General features: G+C 34.6%; 2 protein-coding genes across 10 annotated transcripts; both read right to left on the bottom strand.

Annotated features, from left to right (window-relative positions):
• Positions 1-316: 316 nt before the first annotated feature.
• Positions 317-2546, bottom strand: LOC120260383. 2 transcript variants are annotated; one of them, XM_039267853.1, is made up of 2 exons: positions 1644-2546; positions 317-681 (listed from the first exon to the last, which is right to left on the bottom strand). In XM_039267853.1, the coding sequence occupies exons 1-2, from the start codon at positions 2469-2471 to the stop codon at positions 553-555; spliced, it is 957 nt and encodes a 318-aa protein (XP_039123787.1). In that variant the 5' UTR covers positions 2472-2546; the 3' UTR covers positions 317-552. The 2 variants fall into 2 exon arrangements, with proteins under 2 accessions (XP_039123787.1, XP_039123786.1); XM_039267852.1 differs by having other exon boundaries at positions 317-684; positions 1644-2545.
• A 1285-nt stretch (positions 2547-3831) lies between these two features.
• LOC120261069 (tubulin-folding cofactor E) lies at positions 3832-13360 on the bottom strand. Of its 8 annotated transcripts, none has more exons than XR_005536547.1 (17): positions 13008-13360; positions 12709-12879; positions 12366-12412; positions 11196-11348; positions 11038-11112; positions 10513-10628; positions 10251-10384; positions 10007-10068; positions 8835-8942; positions 8710-8744; positions 7466-7534; positions 6792-6883; positions 6641-6717; positions 4940-5017; positions 4359-4492; positions 4155-4216; positions 3832-4038 (listed from the first exon to the last, which is right to left on the bottom strand). XR_005536547.1 is itself a non-coding variant. In XM_039268745.1 (16 exons), the coding sequence occupies exons 1-15, from the start codon at positions 13327-13329 to the stop codon at positions 4391-4393; spliced, it is 1641 nt and encodes a 546-aa protein (XP_039124679.1). In that variant the 5' UTR covers positions 13330-13360; the 3' UTR covers positions 3981-4212; positions 4359-4390. The 8 variants fall into 8 exon arrangements, 4 of the variants coding, with proteins under 4 accessions (XP_039124679.1, XP_039124678.1, XP_039124677.1 ...); XR_005536548.1 differs by having other exon boundaries at positions 4155-4228; XR_005536546.1 differs by having other exon boundaries at positions 4155-4492.
• Between the last annotated feature and the right edge of the window lie 241 nt (positions 13361-13601).

Genomic DNA, 13601 nt, shown 5'->3' on the forward strand with positions numbered 1-13601 from the left:
TTTTTTTAAATATATATAACTATATTATAAAAGATAATTTTATCTATTTAACAATCTCTCTTAACCCACCTTTTCTTTTACTATCCCTACTAAGCCCTCAATATAAACACAGTATTAAAGCTTTGTAAAAACTTTCACCTCCTCCCTTCTACTTTATCAAAACATTCAAATACAGAGAGATGTAAATGAGCAAAATGACAATGTATATGCATATAAAGTATATTGAATATTTTAGAAATAATACAATGACCAAAAAATACTTTTATCCTAACGATAAACAAAAATAACAAAACGGGGTTAAAAGGAGCAGCTGGCATGATAGAAAGAGCAAAAAACCAACAACATAGCACAGTATCTGAATCACATAACATAAGCTGATACAAACTATACAGGTATAGCACTTAAATACTAACAATTATCCGAATATATAAACATATGTGCTGTAAGAAGTAAATAAACAGAGTAAGGTTAAATGAGTTCATTAACAAATCAAAACGAGCATTATAATTTATACTTTGTGTGAGCATTCAATATTCGGCATTCACCCACCATTCAGGTCAAGGACAAGATAGGCCAGGAAATTGCACCATCATGGTGTTGTGAAGACCTGATAACAGGCACACGCCTAGTAACAGAGCATGTTTCGTTGAGACGAGCAGCTCGAACCATCACCTGATAGGCCTTCTACAAAATTTGGTTAAAAAAACAAAAAGTTTCAGTTTAGAGCAATGTCAAACAATATATTTTTGTCAACCTCACAGTTGAGTTCAATAGAAAATTAAATCCAATATAATTTTCAATCAGAATTGAACACAGGGGAAATAGTCAAAATTCTCACCCTGTGAACCATTTAAACTATTCCAATGCATACTGATGATGTTTAATTATGGTTTTGTCATCTAATAGACTTTATTTAATATCAGTGAAATTAGTAATTATAAATCAGTCTCAAGTTCCTCATGCAATCAATAAGCCCTCCCAGTGCAATAACAAATTGTTTTTTTTTTTTCATTTTCAAATATAGGTTAAATTTTCTTTATACTAATCTTGCTACAACATATTTAGTCTAAGTAAACGCATGAAAAAAAAAGTTATCAGTTAATTTCACGAAATTATAACAAATCACTATCATTATCATAATCATAATCATAATCAACATCATCTACAGTTCATCATAGAAACTAGTCCATAGACATATATCTGGTAACTGCAGTTAAAAGATGGCAAAGTAAGGAAAACTGAATTACAGCAGTTAAATGCCATCCAGCCCAAGAGTTTCACAGAAGTAATCAACAAATACATAACTGAAGATCTACATACTTAATTTTAGAACAAACTATTGTGATATCCCAACCGATTCTAAAAAAAACCTCTTAAATACATATACTGATAAATTTTGAGATTCACAAGCCATATACATGATAGGTTTATAAAAAAAAATTAATAGAATTATAAAACAGATATATAGAAAGGATCATTGTCAGTGGGCATTGAACAAGCTCAAATAAACAAGATAAACAGTAAAAGAAAACAAGATAAATACTCAAAAGCTAAAAAAAAAATGTTATCAAGAATCAAATATATCACAAGCAAATCATGCAAGTAAAAGAAAACAAGATAAACAGAGAAGAGATTTTTTTCACCTGTTGATCCATGCTGACTCTGAGAGGAATAACATTCCGGCTCTGTCGCCGGGTCTGGTGCTTCATATTGTATATCCTAGCGCCGACGATGGCAAGGCCAAAGACTGTGGCAGCCAAAGGGAGGCACCAAACGGGGCTCACGTTGCGCGCGCAGTGCTTCACCATCTCCAGCGGCACCCTCCACCAAGCCATGCTTTCATCCTTCCTCTCAGCAACAGGCAAATCATTGGAACCAAAATCACAACCAGAACCACCGTCTTCATCCCCAACCACCACCACCACCTCCGGTTCACTAGAGTTCAACTCCCAATCAACCCCTCCGAGAACTTCTTCATCTCCAGCCTCAAACTCCACCTTCTCCAGTTCACTAGAGTTCAACTCCCGATCAATCCCTCCGAGATCCACACCATCTTCAGCCCCACCCTCAACCTTCTCCGGTTCACTTGACCCTAATTCCTCAACAAACCCTCCAAGATCAACTCCATCTTCAGAACTGAAATCCTCAGCGATTCGAACATCCATAGGCGATTGCTCCTTAATCGATGCCGCATCCTCGCTGTCGTTCACCATCTCGATCGGTTCGCCATTTCTCGATTCCTGCACATTAACCAAGGCCGATCCAAGGTCATCAGAGACGCAAAACATGGGATCACGGAAGAGGTCCTCACGCCTCTCCTCCTCGCGCTTCTCCTCCATGACCATAATCTCAGATGGCTCGGTGAAATTCAGAGAGAAGTAATTGGATTCAATGGACGCTACGACGACGCTACTGGCCTCGCCAGAGTCGGAGAGGAGCTCCCAATCATCGAGATCGGAGTGCTCATCCATTGGAGAAGCGAAGAGAGGGAGGAGAAGAGATGAGAGGCTAACGAAAACGAAGGAGATGAGGAATAAATAAATAAAATAAATAAAATTGAGGATTTCTTTGGTAAATGGGAAAGGATAAAAGATATGTTCCTGATAACGCAACAAGAACCGCACGATTGCTGAAATGTAGGATCTCGAGGCAAAAAGAAGAATTTTTTTTGTTTTCATTTTTATTTATTAAATATGAGATAATGGATATCTTCTTCGCTGTAATGTTTATGTTTATGATTTGAGTTGATTGATATATTTTGAAAAATAAATTGAATTTAATTAAAAAGCTATTAGACTATGAAAGTATGGATATCATTTTATTTATATTATGTTTCACAGGTTGCTTTTGTTGTTAATCTTGGAATAAACCCTGTATTTTATTTTTATTTTTTTTTTGTGAAAAAGTCGGGCAAACCCTGTTTTTTTCAATCTCATCTTTTATATATCTATAGAGAATATTGCTTGTATACATTATAAAGAATAAATAAATAAAAAAATAAAAACTTTAAAATTTTGTATATATATATTTATATATAATCAATGCATACTCACAGTTAATCTTATATGCTATGTTTGAATTGAGAGCCGGTGAAAAAGTAAAATTAAACAAGGGATTTAGAGAGTCAAAATCGACCCTTCCTATGGATATTTTTAATTTCACGAAGGAAAAAATGTAAACTTTGAGCCTCTGAAACCATACTTTTTCTGGCCCTGATTTGGAGTCCCAAAGGAGGAAGAACCTCCTAAAAATTTTAATTTTTTTTAAAATCATATTATTATATATTCCTTCCTTTTCTTTCCCTTCGTTAACCAAACAAGGTTTATCAAAAACCCTCATTTTTTCCTCTATAAAATTTGTCTATCCAAACAAGAGTTGAACCCTTCTTTTCCCTACCTTTACTTTTCCTTCTACTTTTGAATCCAAAGACTGATAGAGAAGAAAAGGAGCTACATTATCTTCTAATAAATTTTATAAATTTAATTCTAAGCAAGGGCTTATAAAATATGATATTTATATGAGCATAATAAACTATGTCAAAAACAATACATATACATATATATATATATATATATATTCAAATAAAACAAACAAGCTAAATGCTTGTCTACCCACATATGTTTTGTATTATAATAAACAAGTTTCAGCTCTAGCAACAATGTAGCATAGAAAAACCAAATCGTTTATCCAAAAGCTGGTTTAACTTTTATCCACAACCACCAGGAATGAAACAAACTGGAAATTGTGATCAGCCCTGACAACTTCAGGTGATAAAACAATTTGATAATCACAATCCATTTTTTTTTCCAAGAAAGATAAAGAAACAAATAATAATAAATAACTCAAGAATACATAGATTATTTTGACAGCAATATTTTGCACCTTCCATGTCCAAGTGGATTGCCAAGACTATAGTCAACTTTTACAAATTGAGGAGCAAGAATTCATTTAAAAGAGGAATTGATGACATGCAACCCCTAGATTACAAAATGGAACAACAAACTTTGGAAAATTTGGGTCTAACAGTAAGGTTCATTCCTGAACAAAATTAAATGCTAGATAAGAACTAAACCAAGAGAACAATCAGAGTGTTTTTCTGTCAGGTACAATAATAGAACAATAACTCAAGAAAAACACAAACTAGAATTGCTTACAATTTTCAAAGATAGCAGGGAGCAGCAACCGGAGTGGATCAACAAATCCATGTAACTACTGCCTATACAGAAGCCCAAAAAAACAGATTATGGATTAATAAAAAATTGCTTACTGCAAGCAGAGGGATGAGAGTTTTAAGTTTCTGCAAAGGCGATGTAATTTGCAAAGTTGATTTGTTTAATATCTTTGATTTCAGTGCTCACATTTTTATGAATCCTCAGATATAAATTATAAATCAGGAACTTTCTTCATCTACCAGAATTGTAGCTTCTGAGTCAAATCCAAGATCCAGCAAAGAAGCCATGTCATCATCAAGAAATTGAGGCAATGGTGAACCCTGTTGAAAGCTCATGGTTATATCAAGTCAGATGTAAACTACAGAGATAAAAGATCATCTTTGAGTATATGGCTAATTAGTCAGATAAAACTAATCAAAATATTAGGCAGAAGGCAATGCATATGGCTAAAAGCCTATACACTTTTGGTCCAAATAGTTAGAAAGCAGAAATCACTGGAAAAGGGGCATATCAAATTTGAGACTGTTAATCAAAAGTATGGTTAATTTGCCCATTAGAATAAGGAAAAGAACACATCAGTAACATCATCAGAAATATATAATAAAGAACAAAATAAGACATCATGTGGCATTAAGTGTTCATCTAGACAATTTTATAGAAAGAGTATGCATGTTTAATTTAATGCATCAGCTGCAGTTTTTACAGTCATGCCCATAAATAACAAAATAAAGTAATGTAAATCAGTTTATACACAATATAATGCATACCTCTTCTTGAATAAACAATCTTGGCCTGATACCTTTTAGTTTAAAAAAACTCTCACATAGAGCTTTTAGCCTACCCACCTGAGAGAGAGACATTAGTGAGAGCAAAGTGTAACAATAGAAGTGGATATTTACAGAAGGCAGAATCATGAAAAGATATTGTACAAAATGTAACCGCAGGATAGCTGTCATATATTATCGAAGATATTGTGCGTGTGCGTGCGCGCATGTGAGGGATAGTGATACAATCCACAATAAATGAATCTTGATGTCAAAATTAACTCAACCAACATTAGCATATATTATGAAATCAGATAGCGTTCACAAAGAGGAATGATCCAGTTCTCCACAGATAACGCAAATGATCAGGTATATTGATCTTGATTTTCATGCACTTCCAGGATAGAAATTAGTGTTTTCATCTTGGGCCAGTAATAATGCAGAACACAAGATTGAAAATATAGTTTCCATTTAAATCTAGGAAATTTAATGGTGGCAGAAAAGTGAAAGGCAAATAAGAAACATCTCAATATGTTACTGTTGCAAAGACCACAGCTAATTCTATTTAAAAATCTAATGCATACAATTTCTACACTATGGCTTCTAAGAGTTCGAGGGTGCCACGAGGAGATGGTTGTTCAAATGTGGTGCGAGAGCAGCAAGAAGAGCTTGAAAATCCCAAATTGTTCAGGCTCAATTAAGATTGCTCAAAAGGCAATCAAAATAAAACTGATCTTGGTTTGATTAAGAACAAACCATGTGCAATCTTGGGCTAGACTTAATGTGGTCTAGAGCATGGGTATTACTATAATATATTATTACACATATGGAAGTCAAGATATCAAAAGAATCTTAGAGTAGAACGGATTATAGATGTTGCTCATCTCTTTCATAGGATGGCCATTTTTTACTCCTAATAACTGCAGGATATGATTGTTCCATTTATTATCAACAGTGTACATCAAAGTCGGTTTGAACTGGCTTGCCACAAGTTCGAGTTTGGTTGGCTGATGACATTTTAATAAGAACCTATATGGTTATTCCACTTGTTAACAATGGTGCCTACCAAGGTTATGTTCAGCCCTGATAAAGCTCATTCGACTTCAATGAAGGTTAAAAGTCTAGTGTACTAAGGACGTTTCTAAAAGACAAAAAGGCACCACTTTACGAATGTCTAATTCTCTGGAGGGCTTTGATATCTCATATTCAAAGATATGCAAGAGGAGAAAAACTAAATTTCAAAAGGGCAGCAAATTTATACAAGGGAAATTAATACCAAAATAAAATCAATACTTTAATACTTGAAGGAAATCATCAAACTTACTGAATATTATTTTATCTCAGAAATTACTCCCCCTAGCAAGTAAAGGAAACAGAAAATGGCAAAGCGTATGCAATGTGAGTGTATCAAATTCTCACACCCGTGAACAACAATATATTTTTGGGCACTTGAAGATACAATAGAAAGAGCAAACAAATTAAATTAGATCTGAAAGTGACACTAGAACCATATCTTTTATACTTTTCTTTGCTTTTGAGAGTGTGTGTGTGTGTGTGTGTGTGTGAAGAACGGAAAGCATAACACTGCTGAAACTTCACCAGTTCTATCAGGGGCAAGGGTTTCTCAAAATTTAAAAACAAAAATAAAGATATAAAAGCAATTCAATTGCAGGTGTAATCAGACATAAAGAGAGATGTACATACAGTAGTGTTTGGTGGTAACTTTTTTGTTAAAGGCAACTTCTCTCCCATGGAAGGTCCCACACATTTCAATGTGATACCTGCAGAGGATGATATAATCTCGTTCTCAAATATGTAAGCCAACATAAGTTTCTTCAAATGCTCAAATTCTTACAAAGAAGTCCAGCAGACATTTTCTGAGGGCCTGCAGTTCCAGTTGCAGGCTTCTCATCATCAATGCCATGGAGCAACTTAAGTTCAGAAAATCTGAATCAGGAATTAGGTAATAGTTAGATACATATAACATATTGATCCCATGCTTACTCAAATTGTTCTTGCAATATAATTTTAAAATAAAGAAAACTAACTCCCAAGATGTGACTAATGTGTTAATGCTAAGAAAACACTGAGAGTTGGTAGTTGCTAGTCTTGTCAAAAGCAATTTCTCTGCCCAAGCCTCCTGAGTTTCATGTAAATAGTCAAAATTTGTGCCCCAGATAATGATAGGCTTTATCTTGCTTAAAAATCCAACCTTTCAATAGGTGCCTAACAAGTCATATCCAAATGAAAATTATCCTAAACCAATCATAAAAAAATATTGGGTACTGAAATATCTTTGTAGACATCCACACATAAGCAAGCATGCAAGAGGCACACAAGCACATCTAGGCACAAAATTCACATGAAGATAGTCCAACAAAAGAATGCACAGGCAGACAAGAATGAACATGCAGCAACTTTACACATCTAAGCTCTTCCATTTTTAATGAATAAATTGATCTCTTGAGACAAGATTTCATTGCAGCCAATATCCAAAATGACACAAACCTTAAAGCGAGATTAACTTACCTAGGATGCAGTTGCTCAATCTCAGCTAAATTTTCAGCTTGCATCTTGGCCATAACAAGACGGACATATCTGCATTGCTACTGATCAGACATGTTTCATACTGAAATATTTTAAGCTACAAACCTCAATGCATAGCATATGCATTAATAGGAAAGAAAAGAAAAGACATGTGCCGAATGCAATTGTAATTAGTATGATATTAATACTCCAATGAATGGCATGTATGCTTGACTGCCTAGTGCCTAGTCAAAGGAGCACAAGGGTTTAGTATACTCCAAACAAACAACAAGCATGAAATATTGTTGATGTGAAATTCTGATAGTCTGCTATCATTAGAGACAAGGAAAAAAAAAAGGTAAATCCTATACATGGAAATCAAATACTACACCAAGAACAAGTTAATATAAACCATGCCACCATAGACGCAATTCCAATAGAAGTCTCATAATTTTGGTAGTTGTATGATTACACAGTTCAAACCTTCCACAATGTGAACAGAATGTATACTTCTTTAGTTTCCTCTATTATTATGTAAGATAGCTGACGAAGCACGATGCTATTTCTAAATAGCCAAACATATAAATTGACTTCAACTACAATGAATATGCATGGTCAATAAAATGATCAAACATTATCTATGACTTAGTAGGATGAACTAGCTGCTACCATGAAGCCTTCTTGCATTTATTATGCACTATGCAGTTTTTGGATCCTTATTATCAAGTCATTCTTATCAGGGAATTCATCTTTCGATACCATATGTCTCTCTGACTCACATTTCAATCCAGTATTTGTTACATGCCAGCTTAACTTTCCACTCCTTACCATCATCCCTCTGACAAAAACAATGACCTCAACTCACTCCGCCTCTACATGTCTTTACACCATATGCAGATGGTATAAAAGATTCAATTAGACTTTAAATTGGTGCTGGTCCGCCTCTTGTAATATATTTGAAGTATGAAGGGTGAGATGGTGTAGGACATAAGATTTTCTATTTTCATTTAAATCTGCTTACAGATCAAAAGACCAGTAATGGATTTTTTTTCCACATAAATGAACTTCAACCATGGAAACAGTAGCTGTGTTTGAATATCCCATAACTGCAAAATGCCACAGCCAGACAAAGAAGTTGCTGACAACACAGGTGTGGATAAAAACCTTACACCAGAATATTAAGCGGCCAAACAGAAAGTAGACCAAATATTACCAAAGTCACATATAAAGAAGAAAAATCAGCTCACCGTATTTCAGATTCCCTCCTCTCACGAGAGGTCACCTGCATTATGGAAAATAAGAATGCATAAACTGTTATCAGCACAAAATATGAGGATAATATATCAGCTGTACGGCAAAATATTGATAGTACCTCACTCCCATTTAATATTTTGATTTTTCCTAGACGCGCAATCAAAGCAAATCTTGGCACACCACCTTTGGCTGGATCATCAATTGGATTCCCAGAAAGCCTAACATCCTTCATTAATGACCAAAGTGTTAAAGAAGTGAGATACAACTTGAGTAAAATATAAAGTATTAAGATTGTGACAAGACTTTCCATGGAATTACTTGATTAACAATAGAAACAGTACTAGGATCCTGTTAAGATAAGTAGGTTACTCATGTAAATAAATAAATAAATAAATAATGATTTCCATTGTTTGCCATTAATATCCATAATGCTATTTGCTAAGAAACCTAACCAGACATCCCATAAGATTTCACATCCAAGAAAAATCAAAGGGTTGAAATTTCTGGATATTCTTTTCCTCAAAGCTGAACAAGTTTGAAGAAAAATATGGAAACTTCTAAATATATTCCCAGGTACATGGCCACTATGTGTTTATAGCATTGGGTAAATGTATCATTTATGGCCAATGATAGCATAGGGTTGGCCACCAATTATCAAGGATCATGTTTACCAATTTATTGCAGTTTTCACAAGCAAGAAAGTTAAATCCAAGTTTCCTCAGACTAAAGGGGTACCAAAATCTTTAAAGTATGAAAGTAAAGAATTATATTCATCGGAAAATATTCAGATACCCTGATTATCTTCTTTTACTCTCTTTAACTTATCTTTCACATCCCAGGAAAATATCCCAACTTTAGAGTTTTACACTGTGAAATTTTAAAATTCCTAACTAAAGCAAAAACATCATCGTGATCTATAACTGTAAAACCATTTTAAAAAAAAAAGCATGCACTTCCATGCAGTTGCCACCCTCACAGTGGCATGTATTTATAGATTTAAACTTCCAGTCTTGGAGTATCTTAGGGGGAAAATGTTCACTAGAAGTGACTCATATAAGTTTAGCCAACTCCTTTAATGCCTCTGATTTTATGTTGATGTGGTTAGCATAATGTAGATGAGTTATAATTTCCCCATACAACTAAAAACGTCAAACAGTGGGAGCAACAAGACCTGATCTTCCAATTACAAATAAGACCAGGCACCTAATTATGTTCAACAGAACCAAGGAAAAAGGGATGGGAAAAGGTTCAATTAATTGCTAGAATAACAATTTAAAAATTCAAGCTCACCAACAAATTAGGGAAAAAGTTGAGGGAATCAATAGATGCCAAGTCTTCAATCTGATTAGATCCTGAAGAAAAACAAATGGTAAGCACAGAAGAGCATCGCCAATCACCAAAAATAATGACAGATTTGGCAAAGATACACGATAGAGGAAACCACACTTACAAATTTCATATCACACTCTAATTATGTATGAAATTTGCCTTCAAACTTTACATATATATAAGAAAATCAAAGACAGAGAGTTACCAAGAAGAAGGCACTGCAAATTCTTAAATGCCCTGTCACATCTACTATCTATCTTTGTGCTATCCAAGGAAGTTGGGTTTGCAGGATAGTATATACGCTTCAAATTGTTGTTGTTCAAATGAAGCTGTTCCAAGCTGAATGCAGATACTATATTACAACTCCCAAATGTTAAATAGGAAAAGACAAACATAGTTTATAAAAACAAACAAATATAAAACAAAAAAAAAAAGATGAGAATTAAATACATTAGCTGTATTATTACCTTCTAAGATGGCAAAGCTTCACAACTTCATCCCAATCATCAATAAAGTTGTACTCCAAACTTAGGAGACGCAATGAATCAAATCCCTCAACAAATTTTGTAGGTGGAGGAGATGGCTATATTTTAAAAAAAAAAAACAAAAGAAGTCTCTTATAAGTTTTGCAGTAAAAGTTTGATTCACCATTATGACCATCAATAGAATGGAACCTCAAGTATATCCAGATTGGAATACCCCCCAAATTAATGATGAAAGAAATTTTATTCAAATGACAAGGTAAATTGTTCCCACTAAATGGTAACCCAATGTCCGATAAGAAAGGCGCATGCATTAGAAAAACTCTTACTGAGAACTAGATAGATATATTGAAAGTCAATGCTTTACACCAGACAGTGAAGGTTACAAACAAAAATTCCATGATTCATTCTGAAAAGCATGATTTCTTAAAATTATGCAATTATCAACATAAATTTATGGTGCTGATTATATAAAAAAGTAGTGCATGGACATGAAATTTCAGGGCTAACCACAATGCTCTGTAAATTATTTGCCATTAAATGGAGCTCTTCAATGGATTCCAATGATGGTTTAAGCTTTTCAACCTGTTTAACCAAATGTGAAAAAGTTGACAATCAGATTAAAAAAAACAATGAGAGCAAATATTATCTGAAATTCACAATGTCACCTGTTCCCATGTTACATCACAGTTATTAAGAACCAAAACACGAATTCTATCAAGTAATGACAACTCAGCTACGCCAATTTCATCCTCCAAAAAATTCCTTGTGAGATTGATAACTTCAAGGGCTGGTAAAGCTTTGCAAATTGAAGTGATATCCTGCACGCAAAGTGCTAGATAATGAGCCAGTAATTTAAGCATGATCTATTCAGGAAGATAGTTTTACAAGTGTTGCCTCTATAAGTATCAACATGAATCACTTCCATAATGAAATGAAGATATAATATGTAACAAACTCTTCCATAATTGAAACAATCACATCAAAGCATATTTTTCAAGTCACAAAATATATTTCTAAGAAAAAAATGTGTTTGGGGATCCACAAATTGAACCACATGAATGGCACCTTTCACGAGAGTCCTCTTATAAAATTGACCCACACTTATTGAGGGATAGTTATAATATATTTATCCACTGAACCAACAGGTTACTTTGTTCAAAGCTTCATCTCCAATATATTCTTTCTCCTCCAAATTCACACACCAAGGAATCTGATTGATTTTCCTTCTTCATTGAAAACAAAAAATTAAGCTGTGAAGATTAAAGGGAGGCTTTGTAAGCTTTATCATACACAGAGTGGATGTTGAAGGATGGTGCAACAATGCAGTTGTTCAAGCAAATGGGGTGCAACAATTCACATAAAGGAAATACAGGTTTTGTAAGTCTATGATGAGTCTACCTAGAACTAGTCCAAGCTATCCATTCCAAAACTAAAGAGCTCTCACTTTACCCGGGTTGGGTTGGGCCAACAAACCTCTTTTCTTTTAACAAATTAAAGTTGAATGAAACATGGTTGAACACAGATGGCAAAACTAAAAAACCATGCTAAAAATGCATACCCTTTTTCCAGCCATGGTTTATCTAAACAATCTTATTATGGTGCATAATCTTTCATAAAGCTGATTACCAGAACACAATCATACTAAGTAACTCCCAACTACAGAAATCATTGAAAAAAGCAGGTGAAAACCATCATGTTACAATAAATATTACGTTTCAACCTCAAAAGTTTCTTTACATGGTGCTATCCAAAGTAAACAACTAGTGAGAATCCTCTTCCTCTAGAAAAGTGCAAGGCCTAACTGAATTTATTAAATACAAAAAAATAAAACTTACTTGCCACTTTGAGAGCAGGTTGCCAGTCAAGTCAAGCTCCTTGAGCTCTGAATACATAAATCCACAAATTATATGAACCAACGATAGCAAGAAAATGCTTGTTCATCATGACGATGAGCTAAATGTATATACAAAATCCTAACTCAATGCATTCTCAATTTTTTTTGGGTTCAACTTCATAACATGTTCTCCAAATATTTGTAATTCTCAAACTATCTTGTCTACTCAAGAAAATTCCCAAATTTACAAGGAATGAGTAAATCATCATAATATGCTTGCAAGTAAATAAAATTCACAATGACCACGCACAAGATTTAGCAACAAAGGCCAAAGAGAAATTTACTTGGAACTAGAGCAGTGATCTCATGAGAAGATCCAACAGAGCTAACTCCCAAATAAGCTGTTGACATGCTGCAAATCTCATCCAGTCGCTTCAACTTCTCCTCAACCTTATGCTTCCCCACGAGCTGGATCTGGACACGTTTATTGCTCATAGAATGAACATACATTTCATCTATGAACAATAACACCAACACAAAACATCAAATCCAGAGCTTTAACATCCAAAAGATGCACATTCCCAAGAATGATAACAAACAAGAAACACTCGAATGATCCAATAGCTAAAAATTTCATCATCACCTTCCTCTTCTTTGGTGGTGGTGGTATCGCTTCGGTACCGAGTATATAGGGCATCGATGAGCGAGATCCCAGCGCTGAGGTTCTTGGGACGGACGAGAGACGCCGATCGTTCACCTCGCGCCGAGAAGTATCGGACTCCATTGACGGAGCCATCGTGCTTGCCCTCGTCATCGTCCCAGTCGACGCCGATCCATTCACCGGCGTGGCCGTCGACGGGGCCGACATAGCAGACCGTCCCGGTCCTCTGAGGGTTTCCGGCCGCGTGGATCCTCTGGCCGATTCGGAAACGCAGCAACAGCGCCTTCTCATCGTCGTCCGCCATTTCCGGAAGCTTTGGAGCGTAGAGGAGTGAGGGTTTAATAACTGTTTAAATTGGGAAAAAACCCAAAATATATATATATTAAAAGGGAAAATTTTGTTTGTTTAATTTTTATTTTTATTTATTTGTTCAATTATTTTTCTTCATGAAAAAAACTATTTTATATATTTTCCCTTTTATTTAATGGAATGATTTTTGGAAAATTTTGTAAAAGCTTTTCTTCTTTTGTGGTGTGCACACATTTAAATTAGTTTAGGGTAGGTTTTGTAACACCC

The sequence above is a fragment of the Dioscorea cayenensis genome, chromosome 5 (assembly GCF_009730915.1).
Source record: "Dioscorea cayenensis subsp. rotundata cultivar TDr96_F1 chromosome 5, TDr96_F1_v2_PseudoChromosome.rev07_lg8_w22 25.fasta, whole genome shotgun sequence".
Lineage (NCBI taxonomy): Eukaryota > Viridiplantae > Streptophyta > Magnoliopsida > Dioscoreales > Dioscoreaceae > Dioscorea > Dioscorea cayenensis.

Bases quoted from the DNA above. Each gene is read 5' to 3' on its own strand.
- LOC120261069 (XM_039268745.1), bottom strand. From the start codon at position 13,329: ATGGCGGACGACGATGAGAAGGCGCTGTTGCTGCGTTTCCGAATCGGC. The intron at 10,629-11,037 runs GTTAGCCCTGAA...TTTAAAATATAG, and splicing joins ATAATTTACAGAGCATTGTG to CCATCTCCTCCACCTACAAA. The intron at 4,493-4,939 runs GTATGCATTATA...AGCTTTCAACAG, and splicing joins GATTGTTTATTCAAGAAGAG to GGTTCACCATTGCCTCAATT.
- LOC120260383 (XM_039267852.1), bottom strand. From the start codon at position 2,471: ATGGATGAGCACTCCGATCTCGATGATTGGGAGCTCCTCTCCGACTCT. The intron at 685-1,643 runs GTGAAAAAAATC...CAAATTTTGTAG, and splicing joins GAGTCAGCATGGATCAACAG to AAGGCCTATCAGGTGATGGT.